This window comes from Mercenaria mercenaria, chromosome 7 (genome assembly GCF_021730395.1).
Source record: "Mercenaria mercenaria strain notata chromosome 7, MADL_Memer_1, whole genome shotgun sequence".
NCBI lineage: Eukaryota > Metazoa > Mollusca > Bivalvia > Venerida > Veneridae > Mercenaria > Mercenaria mercenaria.
In genome coordinates, this window is record NC_069367.1 from 83,179,727 (window position 1) to 83,201,921 (window position 22,195).

Sequence of the window (22,195 nt, forward strand, 5' to 3'; positions counted from 1 at the left end):
TATCTGCACTACTATTTACCTGCTGGTACTTCATTTTATTATTGGCTTGTTAAAAGTTAATTTTTTACCATATATAAGTTGACAGAATCATAGGAACCATGTCTTGAGGGGTAAATCAAACACAAATGAATAAACCCTTAATGATTTTGTTGTGTAAAAAAGTATAATATTGTGTCTGAAACAGTTTTCAATTTCCACTCAAATGTGTAATTGCAAGGGAAGTACACTAATAGATCTCTACTTATAAGTACTAGCCCAAGGCAAGAGTTGTCATTCTTTGTGGATCACAACTTTAAATTAAAAATTAAAACTTCTGTTATTGATATTAGCATAAACTTCACATTTGTGAAATCATTTTTGGTTATTTCAAGGACTTGGAAATTAATTACTAGACTTAATTTAATGTAATACTATCACTGAAAATTTTAGGGTCTATCTCTACTTAATCCTGTAAAAACTACTTCGATATTGATAGGTTCCCAGTATAAAATAAGACATTCTGCCTCTCTGAATCTAACAGTAAATAACTGTCGTATGAATTGTGTCACAAATCAAAAAGTTTTAGATGTACATATCGATCAGCATTTAAAGTGGGATCTTCACATAGAAAATGTCTGCAAAAAATTATCTAACAAATTTTCACTTCTACGAAAGATCTCAAAATTTCTTACACTAGAAATGAAACAAATGTTTTATAATGCTACATCATTCCGATTATTGACTACGGTGCGATAATTTTGTGTAATGCTCCCAAAACATACTTTTCAAGAGTATCTGTGTTTCAGAAAAGTATTGCTTGATGGATATTAGCAAAACCTTTGTTATCTTCTTCTGTTGCTTATGTTTAAAGAACTGAAATGGCTTTCTGTCGAAAACAGACATAAACTAGAACTGCCACAGGAGTGACTCATACCCCCACCATACGGTCTTGTCACAGAAGAATATACTTAGAATAATATAAAAATGTCAAAAAAGCTTAATACTTAAAAAGAAGTTTACTCATCTTTGGAGTACTTTATCCTGGGCTTCCACATATAAGTAATACTAGTATAATTATGTACCCTGGATGAGGGATGAGGTAAATATAAAAAATCTCTAATATTAGAGATACACTAAAAGTGAATACAAAAAGTGTCTTACCGACCCATGTTACCACCGAAAAATGTATTTACTTTTTACATAGGACTGATAATAAAAAAAGTTAGAAAAATACCAAAAATATTGAAAATCTAAAAACAGGATTTCTAAAAATAGACTAATTCCTGGAATTTAAGGGGAAGCAACTCAGTACAAAAGTTTAAAAAAGGTTACTTCCCTTTGGCTCTAAGCCAATCAGAATGAGATATAGTGAAAATACATCAAAATTAACCTTAAATTCTAAGTAAAAGTGGACATAATTCAAGAAAAATTGGTGTCAGAGTTATGCACCTTGTGTCACATGATGTGGGTGATGAGGTGGAGCATCTATTTTAAGTTTGAATCAAATCCATGTAGTAATAACTGAGATATAGTGAAAATACAACAAAATTAACCTTAAATTCTAAGTAAAAGGGGACATAATTCATGAAAACTTGGTGTCAGTGTTATGCACCTTGTGTCACATGATGTGGGTGATAAGGTGGAACATCTATTTTAAGTTTGAATCAAATCCATTTAGTAATAACTGAGATAATAGATATCGGGACGCGACGGCACGTGACGCGACGCGACGCGACAAAACTGACTCCTATACACCCCCCTCCAAACATGATTGGTGGGGGTATAATTACATATAGCTGTAATGACGTTTAAAAGTCTACATGGTTCAACCCCGGAATATATTACTCAGTTGATTACTGTTTCCGACAACAAGTCATACAACCTAAGATTTAATTCCCAAGGTTTAATTACTCATTTCGGACTCAATTCAGATTATATGAAACATCTTTCAAATTTTTATCAATGAAAGTGTGGAATTCTATACCAGTTATTATCCGAAATGCAGAGAATGTGAACTCTTTCAAATACAGTTAAAAAAAAACTTTTATTTGATGAAGTCTGTACTGCATAATCATAATGCTACAGGTGCTCAGATCAAATGTGTTTTTACCTTTTGTTGTTTTTTATATTTGTATTGTTTTAATATGCATTTTTTTTAAATACTTTGTACCTTGTTGAAGGCCTCATTGTAAATATGTGATTTCATTTGTATCTGCTTATGTGATTGCATAATGAGTTTACCTTCGTAAAATAAAGAAATTATTATTATTATTCTTATTATTATTATTATTATTATTATTAATAACTTTACATTCGATTATATTGAGTAAGGACACAGTTGGAGTACGGATGAGTACGAACGTAGTGTAAAGCTTCCAAGCTGTTTATATAAATTCTTCGAGAAATTAGATAAAAACATACCGACTGATACCTACCAAAATCATAAATATCATTCCTAAAAACAAAGAATCGCACAGGAAAACACGCGATTCTTTAACATTCACGGTTGTCTGCAAAATCTGAATTGACGCCGAGTTCTAAAAGGGGAGTAAACAAGGGAAGAAACGAGTACGAACATTGTTGGGGGCAGCGCATTTGGCTTTAGTTACTGATACAGTAAAACATTCTATGGATTAGATTGCATCTTTAATGCTTCAAGAAGAGGTTTTTATGAAAGAAACAAGACGCAGATACCAGATGTCAATCTGCACAGAAATAAGTATACGTCCCTGGGAAAGCATTTCAAAAATAAAAATTGGGTATTAACAGCACGTGAATTGCCTTGTTTGCACACGATTTTTCTCCCGTTAACACATGGGCGGATCCAGTGAAAAAAAAGTAGTTTTTATGCAAGAATACTTTTCTCTTCATTTTATATCAGTTTTATCATAACTCTTTAAAATGAGGTAAGGATTTGTTCTCTGAAATGGGTCTAGCTATGTTTGGTAGCTCTTTACAAAATGTCAGTTTTATATAGAATATATAGGGAAAACTATTTAACTGGTTGTGACCTGTACTACCAACTTCACGCCGATCTGTGTTTGATTATTTCTTATTTACATTTACGATATCAAATACAATGCCCTGAAAATTATGTCAGTTTTCTGACTGGTCAATGCAAGAAAGGCGCGGTGCGAACTGAAAATTTGTTATTCCGTCATGATGAAAGGCGGATTCATGATACTTCATCCTTGTTGAATTTAGAATAATTACATAGATTAGCAAGTTTATTCGGTTTTTCCTTATATCATGAAAACTTAAAATATGCATATGCTGATCTCATCGATAAAAGGGTAACTAATTTCGTTATCTCGCACATGTTCATGGGGCATGTGCCTTTCTCGTTTTTTTTATTGTTGTTTTTTTTTTCAAAAAGAAGAACAAAGAAACATTTACTTAAACGAGATAATAATAAATATTGCCCAGAAATGGGCCATAATTTCAGATAAATAATCGAATATGAAAGCCCCGCCAATACGCTCAGTTTCTCTTGATGTGTACCAAGTTTCATTTCAGTTTGATGGAAACTAGCATGAGTTGACTACACACTGCTGTGAAGTTGTTATATTTCCAAATAATCAAAATAACAGGATATGATAATTTCGAAAATATGCGCATGTCCGCTTCATGTTGATGATGTATACCAAGTTTCGTTTTAGCCGGAAACTAAATGGAAAGTATAGCATGAACTGAGTACACAATGTTTAAAGCTTCGTTATATTTCGAATGATTAGAATATAACAGGATATGAAAGCCCCGGCAATTATTTCACTGAAGTTGGCGGCCCAGCGGCCTGAAGTCAGCCGACTAGCGGCCTGAAGTAAGCAACCTAGCGGCCTGGCATTAATCGTGTATTGTTTTGTATAATAAGATAAATATGAAAATAACTATGAATACAAACGTTAAATCACAATTAAGCATAAAAAAGAATGTTGCTTAAAAATTTGCAACGCAGCCTTTGCGAGTACATTTACTAAAAAGAAATAAATAAACTGTCATGTATAAAATAAAGCTTTGTTCATATATAAAACAAAACAGCATTTTTAATTACCCTGAAAATTTCGGATCCAGTGGCCCGGCGGCCTAGCATAATCTTGTATTTCTTTTTAAAGAATGATTTGTATGATAAGGTAAATATAAAGAAAACTACAAATGTTAAAACCCATAAAAAGCATAAAATAGAATGTTACTAAACTTTAACTAAATAGTGCAATACAGCCTTTGAGAGAAGACTTACTACAAATAAATTAACAAACATTCTAATATGCTTGTCTCTGTTAAAACACTCTTACGTTACAATGACGTCACGTTAACGTGCGGTGATGTCAAGTTTTTGCCGCGCCCAAGAAAGAGCGCTTCTGTATTTTATCTAGTGTTTGAGATTAAGGGCATATTAGAATCGAAATAATTTACAGCACAAGCGTACTTTAACACTTTTTATACACTCGGTGGTAATACGTCGTTCAAATAATTTCGCTCAAGCAGCGCTCTCGTAAAATTATTACGTCCGACGTATAACCACCCATCGTGCATAAATAGTGTTAAAGCACTCTTTTGCTATAAATTATTTCTTAAGTCATGTATATAGTTAATTTATGTTCAATAAAACACACAAAATAACATTTTAATTTTTCTGAAAATTTCCGTTCCTGCGGCCTGGCGGCCCGGCGGCCCGGCGGCCTAGCGGCCTTGGATAATCGGAAATTTCCTTTGAAACAAGCATCTATACAGTAAGATAAATATAAAGAAAACTATGAATACAAACATTAGCATAAAAAGAATGTTTCTTAACTTTGAATATTTGCAACGCAGCTTTGAGAGTTCACTGACTAAAATGAAATTAATGTATATAGACCCCTAATAGTAGTGTTTACAAAATGGCATTTGCTTGGTATATTCTTAAAGTTGACCGCGTTTCGCACTGTGTTGCAATTTTTAAACAACTTTTACCGTGCCGTTTTTTATGAATTTTGTATAATTTATGATATTTCCTCAAGCTCAAGTAGAGACAAATTTCAAAGTGATGGCCACTATACAAAACGTTTGCAGAGAATTCATTATACTATTTATTTTAAAAGAAACATCAAACTACAGGTAAACAATTATAAAACACAAAATAAAACTTGTCAATATGTTTTTTTTTTCTAGGGTAACTCAAGTAAACGGATTTAATGAGACAGAATTCTAACTCCAACATTGAAAAATTTAGGTCGAATTTTGCTCACTTCATTCAAAAATAACTTTGAGGCAGAAATAAAACCTACCTACATTTCTTCCACAATATCTAGTCTAAAGAGTGAAGGCAAAAAAGAGAACTTTTACCGCATGTAACTCTGTATTTTTTAAGATGTCTAACTCTACCACTTCTGTTTCAGAGGTGAATTTTCTTTGAACAGCAAGAAATCGCTTATCAAATGAAAATTTTCCACTTTTGTACAATAAATCTACAATAAGTCTTCAAAGAAGTAAAAACTTGCTAGAAAAAAAGGAAAATAAGGGGAAAACATTGGTCCAAGTGGGACTTGAACCTACGCCCCTCCTGAAAATTACAGTCAAAGTAGGCTTATGTAGGAATTGAATACTCTTCAAAAAGGAGGTACTCTATTACGGGTCTAATACCTTAACAAACAGTCATGTATATATCAAATCTTTGTACAATAAAATACACAAAACGTTAATTTAAAATACTTTGAGAATTTCGGATCCAACGGCCTGGCGGCCTGGCAAAATAGAATATTTCTTTTAAAAGAATGATTTGTACTGCAAAATAAATATGAAAAGGAATGTTGCCTAAAAATTGAAAAATTGCAACGCCGCCCTAAGTTTACACTTACTACACCCCTACCAGTGGAACACCGGAGGATTTTATAGAAATGCCCTCCGTCCGTTAATCTGTCCGTCCGTTCATCTGTCCGAGCTTACATTTGTGTACTTAGGTGGCTATACGAACAATAGGAAATTTTGTTTGATTTAATTCATTCCGTAAACTTTAATGTGGCTATTTTTCTTTAACGTGGCTAAAGGAACTATATAGAGAACAATAGAGTAGCCACATCAATACCCCCCCCCCCCCCCCTAAAAAAAAAACCCGCAGACAATCGCACATATACCGCTTTTCGTTTCGGGTGGAGGGAGCACTGCCCCGGTTACAATTTGCGTCTGGCTACGGTACTGCTGTATGTCAATTTCTTTGTAGTAATTGTAAACTTAAGGGCCGTGTTGCAATTTTTCAAAGTTAAGCAACATTCTTTTTCATATTTATCTTACAGTACAAATCATTCTTTTAATAGAAATATTCCATTATGCCAGGCCGCAAGTCCGCTAGGCCGCCAGGTCGCGTATCATTGCAAATGTCATAGATAATTTTTAATACAATCGAATTGTGAAAAGTCGAATAATAATTCTACTTAATTCATAGAAGAAATTTTATCATTCAAAACCTGAATGGAAGTGACATGATAATGTTTGATTATATTTATGACACGTTATTTTTGTAACGATTACCTGACGCCTAAATTTTGACAATTTTCTTAACAATAATGGTCAGACATTGTTACTAATTTAGTTTAAGAATATTTTATTGCAGATGTTACACAAGAAACAATCATACACATACATACAGACATAACAACACAAGCAATAGGACATTGACGTAAGTATAGGAATACTTATCGAGTCATAATATGGAACGCCTAAACTGCCTTTGCGTGATAATTATTAGTTCGTCATGTGCCATTTCCAATATATTCTGTACAAGTCATATTTGTTATGTAGATAAAGCATTTTGTTATGTACATTTGCTAGTTTATCCTGTACATATTTTAGTTTGTGCTGTGCATTCACTAGTTTGTGCTGTACAATTAATTAGTTCGTCATGTACATTTTTCAATATATTCGGTACCAATCACAATTTGTTATGTAGATAAAGCAGTTTGTTATGTACATAGACTAGTTTGTCCTGTACATATCTTAGGTTGTGATGTGCATTTACTAGTTTGTGCTGTACAATTAATAGTTCGTCATGTGCATTTTCCAATATATTCGGTACAAATCATTTGTGTAATCATATTTACAAGTAAATGTTATTCTTGTATAAATCTCTTTTTTTACCATATTTTAAACTGTTAGTATTAACGTCTCATGTTAAGTTTAATTGTATGTTTCTTTCAATGATACACCACCTACAGTTTAAAAACGAACATCTTACTTCTTACTTTGTCACCATGACACGTTATGAATACTTTATTTTGGTAACAAGAGTAGCAAATTGTCTTGGGGTGCCGTAACCCGTCATTGTTGTCGTAAACTACTCCCTTCTCTGTCAGATCTTCCGTGAAAGCATACACGTTGCCTGTTTCAGACTCCATATCACACACCAACACGGTGTCGTCAGCTACAGTGACACCTTCTGGTGAAAAGTACCAACCGGTCACTTGTGAAACTTGAATAACGTCATCCATATCACCGTTCGTTGGAACTCTCGTCAAAGACCTATTGCCCCTATCAGAAACATAAATATACTTCTCGTCTGGGGAAATTGCCAAGTGCCAGGGTTGAATGAACAAGTTTTGTCCATCTGTAGTGGTATCTATTGTCTTTTGGACATCCCCTTGCAGTCCTAATATTTCAATCTTAGGGGGTCCGGTGAAGGAAACGATGAGTTTATCCGCAGTACTTGTTATTCCGTAACAATTCCCATTTGCCTTCAAGCTATGACTTGTTTTCCATCTGAATGGACCAAATCTGGAAACCAGCTGAATCATACTGAGAAAAGCGCATGGTAAAGTGACAGCGATTTGGTTCTTGTTAATCACTGTTAAATCTTGTGGACTGAAGGAAAGTTTAACATCTGCCGTGATTTTCTTCTCGTTGATATCAATCATTTTGATGCTGTTGTTGTGGCTGTCGGCAATAACTATTTCGTCGTTTGATAGGACGGACATACCGGTAATATAACAGCGCTTTTTGTCGGATTTAGATTTGACGCTGATGGTTCCTTGTGCTTTAGGCTCTTCTGTATTGGAATCTTCGTCATTTGTTGTGGCAGGCGCTTCGTCTTCATCAATTGTTGTGGCAGATGATTCAGTTTTAACATCATCATCTATATACTCAGTGGACATTTCAGATTCTTCTGCTACATGCATGATTCCAATATCGGTACAACCAAGAATGTACTGAAACATGCCTTCATCTGGTTCGAAGTGGTATCTTCGTACACTGTTACACTTGTCGTTTTGACTCAGAATAGCTTTGGTTTTGACAAAGTCGGGATAGTTCTTTAGCAGAGGAAAAGACTTGTCCAGTTTACCTTTTGAAATGTTGTTTCTCATTATTTGTATTTCGTCTTTCGCAGCACTACATTCCTTTATGATAGTTTCCATAGCTGTGTTATCCTCTTCTAATATTTTCTTAGAATCTGTTATAACATTGTTTTCAAGCGAGTCTAAATGGTCCTTTAACATATTTCTCAAACGCCTGATTTTCTCAGCCTCTGCATTATAATATTCTTTAGCATCTTCACGGTTTTTCCTTGCTTTTGCTATCTTTTGATCAGCTTTACTGTCCAGTGTATCGAGCTCTTTGACATAGTCTTCTTTAGCGCCGTCATCTGATTCTGCTTCACACTCAGAGAAACGGTCGCCATGATGTTCCTCTTTGCATATGTGACACCCAGACTGAAAATGAACCTGGCAGTACCACGTGACTATTTCCTCGGGATGTTTCGGACATTTTCCTGAGCAATCGGTCATTGATTTAGACCTAAGCAGCTTCTCTTGGTACATCTTTTCTTTCTGTAACAGCTTATGTTTGCGCAATGCTTTTGCTTTACGATGATGCTTGTAACACGTTTGGCACAGAAATTCCGTGCAGCTCTCACAGTAAGCATGTGCCTCTTTTCGTAGTCCATGACTATCACATGGGAAGCAGTAGAAGTGGAAATCCTGGTCGAGAGTTCTGGACGAAGGGGGTGGTGACAGAAACGGACGTTTGGATTTCTTGAGTGAACTATCTGAACCGGAGGACGGCGGGGGTGATGGATACCGACTTCTATGTCTTCTGCATATTGACGCCATTTTGCTTAAAAATAAAGAAAACCACCATAATTTTAAAGAATACATAAATATATTTGTAACTTGAAATATGTGTCTAACGTTTGCATCTATCATAAACTTCAACCGCATGTTTGATGTAATAAAACTGAAAAGTAGAATTATATGATATAAATGGTATTACGTTTTTGAGGCACGATGAAACAATGACGTTAGTGGGAAGTTCTGAAACAAGCGTTCTCAAATGAAATCTCAAACCCACTTAGGTGAGGAACAAGCGACTGGATGTCAGCGATCTTAAACGTTTGACCTTTGGGATACCTATATTTAACTGAACACACAAAAATGTTAATGTGGCACAAGAGGGTCATGCTGACCCTGGATCGTTCACCTGAGTAATATGAGCTACATGTTTCAAATGTCAAACTGATGATTTTTAGAAATTTTTGGAAGATTTTGCGATGTACAATCAAGTTACCCCGGGGGCGGGGCCAATTTTACCCCGGGGGTCATGATTTGAACAAAGTTTTAGAAGTCTACTAGGCAATGTTACATATCAAATATCTAAGATCTATGCCTTCTGGTTTATTTTCAGCAAATTTATGAAGATTTCCCTATGTACAATCAAGTAACCCATGGGGCTGGGTCAATTTGACTCTGGGGGGTCAAGATTTGAATAAATTTTGTAGAGGTCCACTAGGCAATGCCACATGTCAAATATCTAAGCTCTAGGCCTTCTGGTTTATTTTTAGAAAATTTTGAAGATTTTTCTATGTACAATCAAGTAACCCAATGGGGCGGGGTCAATTTGACCCTGGGGGTCATGATTTGAACAAATTTTGTAGAAGTCTACTAGACAATGCTACATGTCAAATATCTAAGATCTAGGCCTTCTGGTTTATTTTTAGAAATTTTTTGAAGATTTTCCTATGTAAAACCAAGTGACCCCAGAGGCGGGTCATAATTTGAACAAATTTTGTAGAGGTTCACTAGGCAATGCTACATGTGAAATATCTAAGCCCTAGGCCTTCTGGTTTATTTTTAGAAATTTTTTGAAGATTTGCCTATATAAAATCAAGTGACCCCTGGGGCAGGGTCAATTTTGACCCCGGGGTTCATGATTTGAACAAATTTTGTAGAGGTCCACTAGGCCATGCTACATGTCAAATATCTAAGCTCTATGCCTTCTGGTTTATTTTTTAGAAAATTTTGAAGAATTTTCTATGTACAATCAAGTAACCCCATGGGGCGGGGTCAATTTCACCCCGGGTTCATGATTTAAACAAATTTTGTAGAGGTCTACTAGGCAATGTTTTCTGTCAAATATCTAAGCTCTAGGCTCTCTGATTTATTTTTAGAAATGTTTTGAAGATTTTCCTATGTAAAATCAAGTGAACCCTGGGGCGGGGTCAATTTTGACCCCAGGGGTCATGATTTGAATAATTTTGTAGAGGTTTACTAGGCAATGCTACTTGTCAAATATCTAAGCTCTAGGCCTTCTGGTTTATTTTTAGAAACATTTTGAAGATTTTCCTATGTAAGATCAAGTGACCCCTGGGGCGGGGTCAATTTTGACCGCGGGGATCATGATTTGATTAAATTTTGTAGAGGTCTACTAGGCAATGCTACATGTCAAATATCTAAGCTCTATGCCTTCTGGTTTATTTTTTAAATATTTTTGAAGATTTTCCTATAGAAATCTATGTAAAATCAAGTGACCCCTGGGGCGGGGTCAATTTTGACCCCGGGGTCATGATTTGAACAGCTTTAGTAGAGGTCTACTAGGCAATGCTACATGTAAAATATCTAAGCTCTAGGGCTTCTGGTTTTTGAGAAGAAGATTTTTTAAGATTTTCGTATGTAAAATCAAGTGACCCCTGGGGCTGGGTCAATTTTGACCCCGGGGTCATGATTTGAACAAACTTGGTAGAGGTCTACTAGGCAATGCTTCACACCAAATATCTAAGCTCTAGGGCTTCTGGTTTTTGAGAAGAAGATTTTTAAAGTTTTTCCTTTCGGTTGCCATGGCAACCAGAGTTCTGCATGGAATTCAATTCTTTGAACAATTTTTGTAGAGCTTCACCCAAGGAACATTGCTGCGAAGTTTGGATGAAATTGGCCTAGCGGATTATGAGGAGATGTCGTTTAAAGTAAAAGTTTACGGACGACGGACAACGGACGACGGACGGTGAGTGATCAGAAAAGCTCACCCTGAGCCTTTGGCTCTGGTGAGCTAAAAATGAAACAAAAGGCATTATAAATTCTGAAGAAGAAGCCGTATGTTCAAAAGAAAATACAGCCTAGGCGACATGTTCCATGCCTTACTTTAGTGCTAGTTGGAGAAAATCGAGTTTTCATATTTTGACATGTACTTTAAATTTCCTATTATTATGTATATAGGCAAAAATCTTCCTACGGACATGTTTAAACTTTGTGTACTGACTGAGAATCAAGGTTAAAATGGAAATTTGTATTAAAAATCATAGGTACCGGTGCTTGATCTTGAGTTATCTGCCCTTGAAAACTGATTTTTCAGTATTTTTCCACATTCAAGGGCAGACAATGCATGACCAAAGCTGGGTACCTATGATTTGCTTCATATTATATTTCTGTTTTTGATTTGATTCTTTGTCAGTTAACACAGATTAAATAAGAAATTCTGGCCGTAAGAAAATTTTGTCCCATGTAAATGTAGACACTGTGGCAAATGTCCATGACTATAAACATGACAAAGTGATACTTCAAAGTCCTGGTCTTTCCCGGATTTCTTTAAACTTTGTATACTGAATGCAAAAGATATCTGTGGTTGACTCTCAAAACCCCTCATCTTTAAAGAGAAAAAAAATCCCTTTTTGCCGGAAATATTTATCGAAGACCCCTAAAACACGCACAGAATTCACCATTTATGTTTACGTGGGATGTTTTAAAAATACCTAGGCGGAGGACCCACCTGCCATCCCTACATTTATACTTCGTTTTACATTTTCGTGCTTTAAAAAATCTCTGTGGACTATCCATCCGACAACACTAGCGCAGTAAAACAACAAAACAATACAATGTCATTGCATAGGAAGCGTCGTTTGCCCCCACCTCCCCTTTCACACGCTCCGGAATTTACATTTGCGTTGTTTTTATCCGAAAACTATATCTCGGGAGGGGAACTCCGAACCCCCTCCCCTACCATATTTAAAGGAGACAATCCCTCCTTTTATCTCTCTCTTTTGTGCGTAACGTAAAAAATGAGCACAGACCCTGATGTATAAAAACTACCATTCCATGATCCTTAGCACATCATATGTACCATGCAACACATTTTGCCGCTACCAAAACTCAACCGAATTTTGGTAGTGACTACCAAAATGCGTTGCTACCATTTTGAGGTGTAACAGTGCTATATATAACACCTTTTTACATTGATGTACTTATTTCAACTACATTGTCCGTTATCTTGTGATTGCAATTTATTAAAGGTATGCTAGACCCAAATTTCAAAACTGAAAGCATGAAAAGATACAACAAATAATTAAATCAAACCTAAAATTAACAAATTTCAACTTCATAACGTTGTCAAGGAAAGGAAGTTTTGAATGTTGGTTGTTCTATGACCCACTATGGCAATTTTTACTGCCGTTCAAGTATTTCTTAATTGTTTTGTTTTTAGCTCCACCGGCGTCGGTGTTGGCGTGAGCGTTCTTGGTTAAGGTTTTTCGGCAAGCTTTGTTTTTCTTTGAAACTATTACTCATATCTTACTGCAACTTCACAAAAACATTTTCCAGCATATAAACAAAGTATGTGCAGAGGCTGGGCCCATTATACTCAAGTTCACCAAGGTGTCATACTTAGGTTATTTCTAAGGTTAATGCTTTTCGGCAACCTTTGTTTTCTGTCATATCTTTGCTACTATTGCTTATATCTTACTGTAACTTCACATAAACATTATCCAGCATACAAACAAAGTATATGCAGGGGCTGGGCCCATTATACCCAAGGTCAAGGTCAGCAAGGTGTCATACTTGGAATTATTTTCGTGTTAATTTTTCGAAAGCTTCGTTTATAGACATATCTTTGGTACTTTAAAAGATAATGACTTGAAATTAAAAATATTTCTTTATAATCATCAGGTTTTTTTGGCAATCTGCTTTTTTATATAACTTTAGAACAATATAAGATAATGACTTGAAACTTGAAACGTATCTTTATCATCATCATCTGCATGTGCGGTAATAATCCCCATAACTCTGATTTGCATTTTTGACCAATTATGCCACTTTCATACTTTTTGACAAACTTCGTTTTCTGGACATAACTTTAGTGCTATATAAGATAATGACTTGAAACTCAATTGTATCTTGGCAATCACCATCATTATCCCTTCCATACGTGACCTTTAACGCCTCTGAGTAGTAGGGTCTTTTTTATATCTTGATGTATCTTCCTTTTAAAGAAGAGGTCTCTTATTGAGACATGAATTCACATAACTGTCAAATCGCCGAATAATTGAGCGACAGCTCTTGTTTAATTACGAAATAATAAAAATGTGAACGACCTTTTCAAAATACCGTTTACATTTTAATTTTCATTTTATCGCCAAAACACGTTTTGCTGTTAAATTTGAACATGAACTACTAGACAATTTAAATTCAGACTCCGTATTTAAACTTTCAAATTTCGGCATTAAGAAATTATAACGTCATTTGCAAAATTTATCTTGAAATTCAAGCAAAACACTGAATCAAACAAAAGTTTATAGTCTCACCTTTTTTTAAAAAAAAAGTCCACCTGTACTCCTAACTTGAATAAAGGGAAGCGGTGTTACATTTCACAACTATTATGATAATGCGTAAAATGATCGCTCATTTTTTTTTAATTTTTGCTTTTGGCATGAATACAAATACTGCTTGTTTTGGACATTTTTTCCTTGATAGTTGCCGGTTGATTTATCCCTTTGTATAATAAGGATATTAGTATCTTGATCCAAATCATGCATAATTGTGTTGATTTCGATATAGATATAGGCTTCAAAGCATTTTTAATAAGACAGTCTTTGTTAACTTATTATATCCTGTTAGAACATCCGATTGTTTGACTTTTAAATAATGATTTTAAAAATCTCTTAGTCATTGATCAAATGCACGCAGGAATCGAACGCTTTTTGACGTAATTAATTCATTTATGCTAGTACATGCATACCACTCATGCACGCATGCACGAGACACAAGCATACGAAACGATGCGATATGTTAGGTGTGAGGGTAAAGGGCAAGGGCATGACATGACGTCACATTGTACATCGCGAGGGTACACTCCGAGGATACGACATGGCGTCACATGGTAAAACGCGAAGGTACGCTTCGAGGATACGACATGACGTCACATGGTAAAACGCGAAGGTACGCTTCGAGGATACGACATGACGTCACATGGTAAAACGCGAAGGTACGCTTCGAGGATACGACATGACGTCACATGGTACAACGCGAAGGTACGCTTCGAGGATACGACATGACGTCACATGGTACAACGCGAAGGTACGCTCACAAGATACGACATAAAGCTAGAGGAAGCGACGTGAGGCGCGATGGAACGTTACCTGCAAACTATCGCGCCTCGTGCCGTATTCAAGCATGGTACGCTCACGCGTCGTGCCTCACAAACGAAACACCAATACGATGGCCCTAACAGGATACCGTAAAATCTGGAGGAAGCTAGTTATTGTTTATTTATCCCCCCGCCAAAGGCGAAGGGAATATTAGAAATGCTCTCCGTCCGTGCGTGCGTGCGTGCGTGCGTCCGTCCGCAACGATCTTTGTCCGGAGCATAACTCCAAAAGTACTGGAGGGATTTTCTTCAAACTTCATACACTGATAGAACACATTGGGAGGAAGTACAGTGTGCAAGAACAATAACTCTACCTTGCCTATTTTTTGAGTTATTCCCCTTTATCTTATTTTCTTAAAAAAATTTGTCCGGAGCATAACTCTAAAAGTACTGGAGGGATTTTCTTCAGACTTCATACACTGATAGAACACATTGGGAGGAAGTGCAGTGTGCAAGAACAATAACTCTACCTTGCCTATTTTTTAGGTTATTCCCCTTTATCTTATTTTCTTAAAAAAATTTGACCGGAGCATAACTCCAAAAGTACTGGAGGGATTTTCTTCAAACTTCATACACTGATAGAACACATTGGGAGGAAGTGCAGTGTGCAAGAACAATAACTCTACCTTGCCTATTTTTTGAGTTATTCCCCTTTATCATATTTTCTTTAAAAAAATTGTCCGGAGCATTTCTTCTTCATGCATAGAGGGATTTTGATATAACTTGGCACAAATGTTCACCACCACGAGACAGAATGTCATGCGCAAGATCCAGGTCCCTAGGTCTAAGGTCAAGGTCACACTGAGAGGCCAAAGGTCAGATACAAGAATGACATTGTCCGAAGCATTTCTTCTTCATGCATGGAGGGATTTTGATGTAACTTGGCACAATTATACACCATCATGAGACGAAGTGTCATGTGCAGTTCCCTTCTTTAGAATTACCTCCCTTTGTTGTTACTTTAAATAGCTTTTATTGTAACTTTTTCATTACTAGTCGTAGGGAAAAATCGAGACAACTTTTCTGTAGTACAACATGCATGCTACATCCAATTTTGAGGTGTATTTTGACCAATCTCTACCTGGTAAAGATTTTTTTGTGGACTTGCAATTTTTTTTTTTTTTTTTTTTAAGATTAACTCCCCTTAGTTTTTACTATAAATAACTTATATTGTAACTTTTTTATAATTGACCATAGGGAAAAAACAAGACCACTTTTCTGTGGTACAACATGGATGTTACTTTCCAATTTTACGTGTATTTTAAGATATCTACCTGGTAAGGAGTTTTTTATGGACTTAGAAAAACAAAAGACTTACAGTGATTACTAAACAACCACAAAATTAAAATTCCATTTGCAAATACAGCTGCTAGACTAAAGAAATTTGCTGTGACGGGCATATATTGTGACATTCTGGCACTCGTGTTCCCTGTTAGCTTTCCATTCCTTCTTTTTACAGTAGTCATATAGAAAAACATCATAGCTATACTGTTCATGAAAATTAATAAAATTTAGCAGTAAACCACCTCACCACTGACTTATTCTTTCTTTCACATCTTTAAAACCCCTGATGCGGACCACAACTAAATGGTTCTTCAAAGCTTTCCCCAAAATTAATACTTTCAGACACTAACTTGCCAGGAACTTTGGCCTTCAATTATAATATGCCCGGCTTCGGGATTGGCCATGTCTAACTTGGCTCTTGTTAAACTGGCATTTACGTATTTAAAGTACAAAATAGAATTTATTCCTAGCAATTCCATTTCAATACTGATTGAAAATGCGGTTCTTCATTATTTCAAGGAAATAATTAAAATCCTTTGACAAAGCTGAAGTCACATTTATGCGTGTAGTCAGTCATTCAATAAATAAATGAATAAACCACGCAACCAAGGTTCATAATTAATTAATTATTTCGTTCGTTCGTTCGTTCGTTCAGTCAGTCAGTCAGTCAGTCTAGCATTCATCCAGTCATTCGTTAGATCACTTTTGAAGCTTTTACATGGGGAAATTATCTAAAAATGTAATTATATTAAATCAGAGGAAATCTAAAGGTATTCTATATAAAGTAATAAATTTCCTACCTTGTTTAACTATTCTTTAGAGCACCCTTATTCCTGTCTAATACAAGTCAGATATGATTACCACGATCAAAGCATTTTTCTTTTAAACTCGCCTACCTTGACTGAACTGTGTAATAATGCATTTTTACATTCAGGTAGGAGCAATCAATTTATTTTGTAATCAATTACAGCTCATTTCCTCGGGCAAATCATAATTATTGTAATGATCATTTATTGTGCAATGCATGTGTAAACACAAATAATATTATGGCTTGAAAAATATTCTCTTTTTAGTTTTGTTTTCCTTATTTGACATTAGAAACAAGTTTCTTATTTCTTATCTTATACTTGAAATAACTCTCTTGTCCCAATTTTAGCTCGACTATACGCAGTATATTAGACCCGGCGTCGGCGTCGGCGTACTTCCGCGTCCGCACTATGGTTAAAGTTTTGATGCACTTTCTCTGTATCCCTGTAATTACTTGATGAATTTGCGTAGTATCTTGTCCCATTGTTAGCTCGACTATTCAAAGTATATGGAGAGCTATCCTACTCGATACTTAATGCATTTTCTCTTTATCTCTGTAACTACTTGAACAATTTGCTTCGAACTTAAAATAGTTATTCCTCATCATCATTAACGTCCTATGACACAAGAATCATACCTTTCACACCAATATTTCATGAACATGATCATATAACACAAGAGCTATAGCGCTGGCACCAATAAGTTATGAGTTATGCCCCCTTTTACTTAGAATTTCAGGTTAAAGTTGTGATGCACATTTGCATTGTCTCAGTTACTACTGAAAATATTTGATTAAAACTTAAAATAGCTGTTCCACATTATAAGCCACATGGTATGACAATGGTGTATTTCTTTTGCAGAAAGTTTCCGTGAATTATGTTCTTTGATATATACTTATTTAATGTTTTGAAACACTTTACCTCTATATGTATTATTATTAAATACAATTGTCGCAGATTTAAGCTATTGTCCAATATCTTCATCCACAGTAGAGTCATTAAACACACCATTGACATCATTAAACGCACCAGTGACAGCTCCAGTTTCCTCAGATGTGGCCAATTTCACTATCCAGCAGCTAAATAGTCGTGCGCGCTGTCTCCTGTGACAGCTTTTGTTGTCTTTCTACTTTTATTTCAGCCATGCTGACATCCCAATACAGACATCGGTCTTCCACAAGCCAGTTGAATTACGACATTAAATGACGAGCTGCTGTCGAGCTTGGCTTGTACTGGGAAATGTGAGAGCCGATCTAAAGCCAGCGAGCTTAACCACTCAATAGCCACAGAGACCCGGTCATATGGAAGTTAATGCATTGAGTACTGACGGTGGTGAGCTGGGGAAAGGGGATGAAATAGAATAATTCTTAACTTGCAGTTCCAAGTAGTCGGAACTTTGGAAAAAGCAAAGAAGCACGCTGCTTACAGCATCATAGGACTTTCATAACAGAATTTTTGGTTTGTGCAACGGGAAATGTCACGTAAAAGTAATGGCGGAAAAAGGGGTAATAGCAGCAAAACTCAAAGCATTTCATTTAAAAAGGTTATCTTAATCATTCAAGTTGATAACATACGTTCTTTTTGACAAAGGTTCAATTAAAATACCATAAGTCTTCAGTAAAACTATTGTATGTTGAAGATATTTTAAAACTTTTTAAAAGTGCAGCCTCTGTAGAACGGCAGGAAAATTAAAAATCCTGCAATGTTTTGAGGAGATTGTTGTTCTGGAGTGGTTAATCTATCAGAAATCCTGTCTGGGTGGAAAGAAAATAATAACAGTAATATAATGCAAACTACGGATAGGCAATTTTATGCAAGTCATGTTATAATGCATAATGATGCATGAGGTATCATGTATCATGGTGCACAATAATTATTATTGTATATTGTTGTAGAAAAGTAGTTACGTCTTAGGGTGGTAATCTAAAACGTCTTTACAAAATAGAAGAATGGAAATATTTTGTGTGTCGGGATCTGTTTTAAGACTACTTACTTCACCACTAAATGCACAATTCAATAATAAGTTAATTGTACATACAGGTATTTATAACGTGCATGCTTCTGTGTTAATAAATATATTTAATTTCTGTATAACTATTTTTCAGTATTTTATACTCATATTACATGCAAAATATATATTATTCAACTAAACAGATATGTGTATTATCTAAGTACAACGTAGACTATAACAAAAATATTTAAGGGGAAGTAACACTGTGTTGGGGTTTGGTACTATGCGTACGGTTTTTAGGCCCCATCTGCGCATTCGTCTGTTGCATCGTCCGTTCAGAAAGAGTTTTATAATAACGCAATTCATCGTTGTTTTCTTGTTTCAGATAATGCAAATTTAATGCAGAGACTGACCATAGTTATTGGGTTTTTTTCAAATTCAAAATAATTCTAATTGAATCATCTTTCTTCTTGCGAATAAAAATGTTAGAAACAAAACCAGTATCGTCGTATTGCGCATGTTCTATTACACCTTTCTGTAACAACAATGACAGTTCTTTCTGAATTAACTCTTGTTCACTTTCTGAAAAGTTTATAGGGATAGGTAAAACATTTTGATTAGGTATTTCCTCAAAGGGAATGTCAGTGCCATGCACAGCTATCTGAAGTAATCTGATACCACTGTAAATGAAAGTTTGCTATTCTCAGGGGTATTTAAAGTGTGGATATCTGAAACAAGAGGGTCATGATGACCCTTGATCGCTCACCTGAGTAATATGAGCTACATGTTTCAAATGTCAAACTGATGATTTTTAGAAATTTTTTTGGAAGATTTTCCGATGTACAATCAAGTAACCCCTGGGGCGGGGCTAAGTTTGTAGAAGTCTACTAGGCAATGTTACATATCAAATATCTAAGATCTCGGCCTTCTGGTTTATTTTTAGCAAATTTATGAAGATTTTGCTATGTACAATCAAGTAACCCCTGGGGCTGGGTCAATTTGACTCTGGGGGGTCAAGATTTGAACAAATTTTGTAGAGGTCCACTAGGCCATGCTACATGTCGAATATCTAAGCTCTAGGCCTTCTGGTTTAATTTTAGAAATTTTGAAGATTTTTCTATGTACAATCAAATGACCCCACGGGGCGGGGTCAGTTTGACCCCGGGATCATGATTTGAATAATTTTAGTAGAGGTCCACTAGGCAATGCCACATGTCAAATATCTAAGCTCTAGGTCTTCTGGTTTTTTAGAAGAAGATTTTTTAAGGTTTTCCTATGTAAAATCAAGTGACCCCTGGGACGGGGTCAATTTTGACCCCGGGGTCATGATTTGAACAAATGTTGTAGAGGTCTACTAGGCAATGCTACATGTGAAATACATAAGCTCTAGGCCTTCTGGTTTATTTTTAGAAATTTTTTGAAGATTTCCCTATGTAAAATCAAGTGACCCCTAGGACGGGGTCAATTTTGGCCACGGGGTCATGATTTAAACAATTTTAGTAGAGGTCCACTAGGCAATGCTACATGTCAATTATATAAGCTCTAGGTCTTCTGGTTTTTGAGAAGAAGATTTTTTAAGATTTTCCTATGTAAAATCAAGTGACCCCTGGGGCTGGGTCAATTTTGACCCCGGGGGTCATGATTTGAATAAATTTTGTAGAGTTCCACTAGGCTACATGTGAAATATCTAAGCTCTAGGCCTTCTGGTTTATTTTTAGAATTTTTTTGAAGATATTCATATGTAAAATCAAGTGACCCCTGGGGCGGGGTCAATTTTGACCCCGGGGTCATGATTTGAATAATTTTAGTAGAGGTCCACTAGGCAATGCTACATGTCAAATATCTAAGCTCTAGGTCTTCTGGTTTTTGAGAAGAAGATTTTTTAAGATTTTCCTATGTAAAATCAAGTGACCCCGGGGTCATGATTTGAACAAACTTGGTAGAGGTCCACTAGGCAATGCTTCACACCAAATATCTAAGCTCTATGGCTTCTGGCTTTTGAGAAGAAGATTTTTAAAGTTTTTCCTTTTGGTTGCCATGGCAACCAGAGTTCTGCATGGAATTCAATTCTTTGAATAATTTTGAAAGGGGGCCACCCAAGGATCATTAAATAAAGAGAAGGAAACTTGAAAACAAAGAGACCCGTGACAACTGGCGCCCAAAGATGGATATGAGATCTGGAAAAAGACTTGATATTATTGTATTTGAAAATGTCAACACAGTGGTTACATATAATGCAGCCAATCAGATGATAGTTGTAAAGATTGGACCAATCAGCACAGAGTTGTAAACATAGTAACCAATCACATTTGGTAAACATTGTGACGTCGCCGCTCTAGAATTCATTCATAAGCCTACTACTACGGATACTACGGTATTCTATTCATAACGTGCACGTGCTTATACCTGTCACTATTGGTAGCCTGATCAACTCTTCAAGACAGCCATATCTTCTAGAAGGAACGCCATCAAGAAAGTTTAGAAGTGACATTGACATTTGGAATCTTTATATTCAAGCCCTAAAGGAAATTTATTTCAAAGAATGGTTGGATCAACTAATGAAAGCGAAGTTGAAATAGAAGGTATAAAGACAATGGGACTAATTGATACAGGATCAATGATCACAACAATATCAGTAGAATTTTTCAAAGATATGGATCCAAAACCAGAATTACTTCCATTAGAAGACTTTAATCTAGAAGTTTCAAGTGCAAATGGAGAGAAGCTTCCTTTCCTAGGTTATGTAGAAGTTGACCTAAAAGTCTCCGTTTTATGTGATAGATGTTTCACCATACCAGCACTTATTGTTCCAAGAACTGATTATAATTCGAATGTACCTGTCATCGTTGGAACAAACATTATACGTCAACTTCAAGCAGAAATGGATGATGCCACTACAGAAATTCCGGAAGTATGGAATATGGCTTTTAAAGCGACTTGTTCTTCTTCGGTTGGAATTGTCAAATCAACGCAACGTTTTACTCTACAACCTATGGAAACAAAACAAATTACTGGTTTTGAAAGAAAAATGAAGGACTGTGAATCCGTTGTAACAGAACCATCTGAAAAAGGATACTCAAGTAGATTTACAGTTTGTCCTAGAGTGGTTAAACTAGACGATCCCGGAAATACAGCACGAGTACCTGTAAGAGTTTTTAACATGTCAGCAAAAGCTGTAGAGATTCCTGAAAAAAGCAAATTTATGTGAACTCCACGAAGTCAACATTCTTAGACATCATCCACTCGTTGAAAACAAGACGTCCACCACTGCACAGGTCCATCAGCAAACGCAATCTGAAAAAGAAAATGAAAAAGATAAGGTACATATACAAGAAATAGACTTAAGTGAATCAAAGTTAACAGAAAAACAAAAACAAACAGTCACTACCTTTTTGATGAAATGGAAGCATATCTTTTCCAGAAACATTACAGATCTTGGCTCCTGCGATCTCACAAAACACAAAATTAAATTAGAAAATGAAGAACCATTTAAAGAACCGCATAGACGCATTCCACCTGCACTTTT

At 35.7% G+C, this 22,195-nt stretch overlaps 2 protein-coding genes across 3 annotated transcripts; one reads left to right on the plus strand and one right to left on the minus strand.

Annotated features, from left to right (window-relative positions):
* Positions 1-3,528: 3,528 nt before the first annotated feature.
* LOC123553766 (uncharacterized) lies at positions 3,529-16,866 on the minus strand. 2 transcript variants are annotated; one of them, XM_045343390.2, is made up of 2 exons: positions 16,713-16,866; positions 3,529-9,057 (listed from the first exon to the last, which is right to left on the minus strand). In XM_045343390.2, exon 2 carries the CDS (start codon positions 9,051-9,053, stop codon positions 7,161-7,163), a length of 1,893 nt encoding a protein of 630 aa, XP_045199325.2. In that variant the 5' UTR covers positions 9,054-9,057; positions 16,713-16,866; the 3' UTR covers positions 3,529-7,160. The 2 variants fall into 2 exon arrangements, with proteins under 2 accessions (XP_045199325.2, XP_045199326.2); XM_045343391.2 differs by lacking the exon at positions 16,713-16,866 and adding an exon at positions 13,787-13,860.
* Positions 16,867-21,211: 4,345 nt separating this feature from the next.
* LOC128558360 (uncharacterized) lies at positions 21,212-21,877 on the plus strand. The gene has a single exon (XM_053547301.1). It carries the CDS (start codon positions 21,212-21,214, stop codon positions 21,875-21,877), a length of 666 nt encoding a protein of 221 aa, XP_053403276.1.
* The last annotated feature ends 318 nt before the right edge of the window (positions 21,878-22,195 follow it).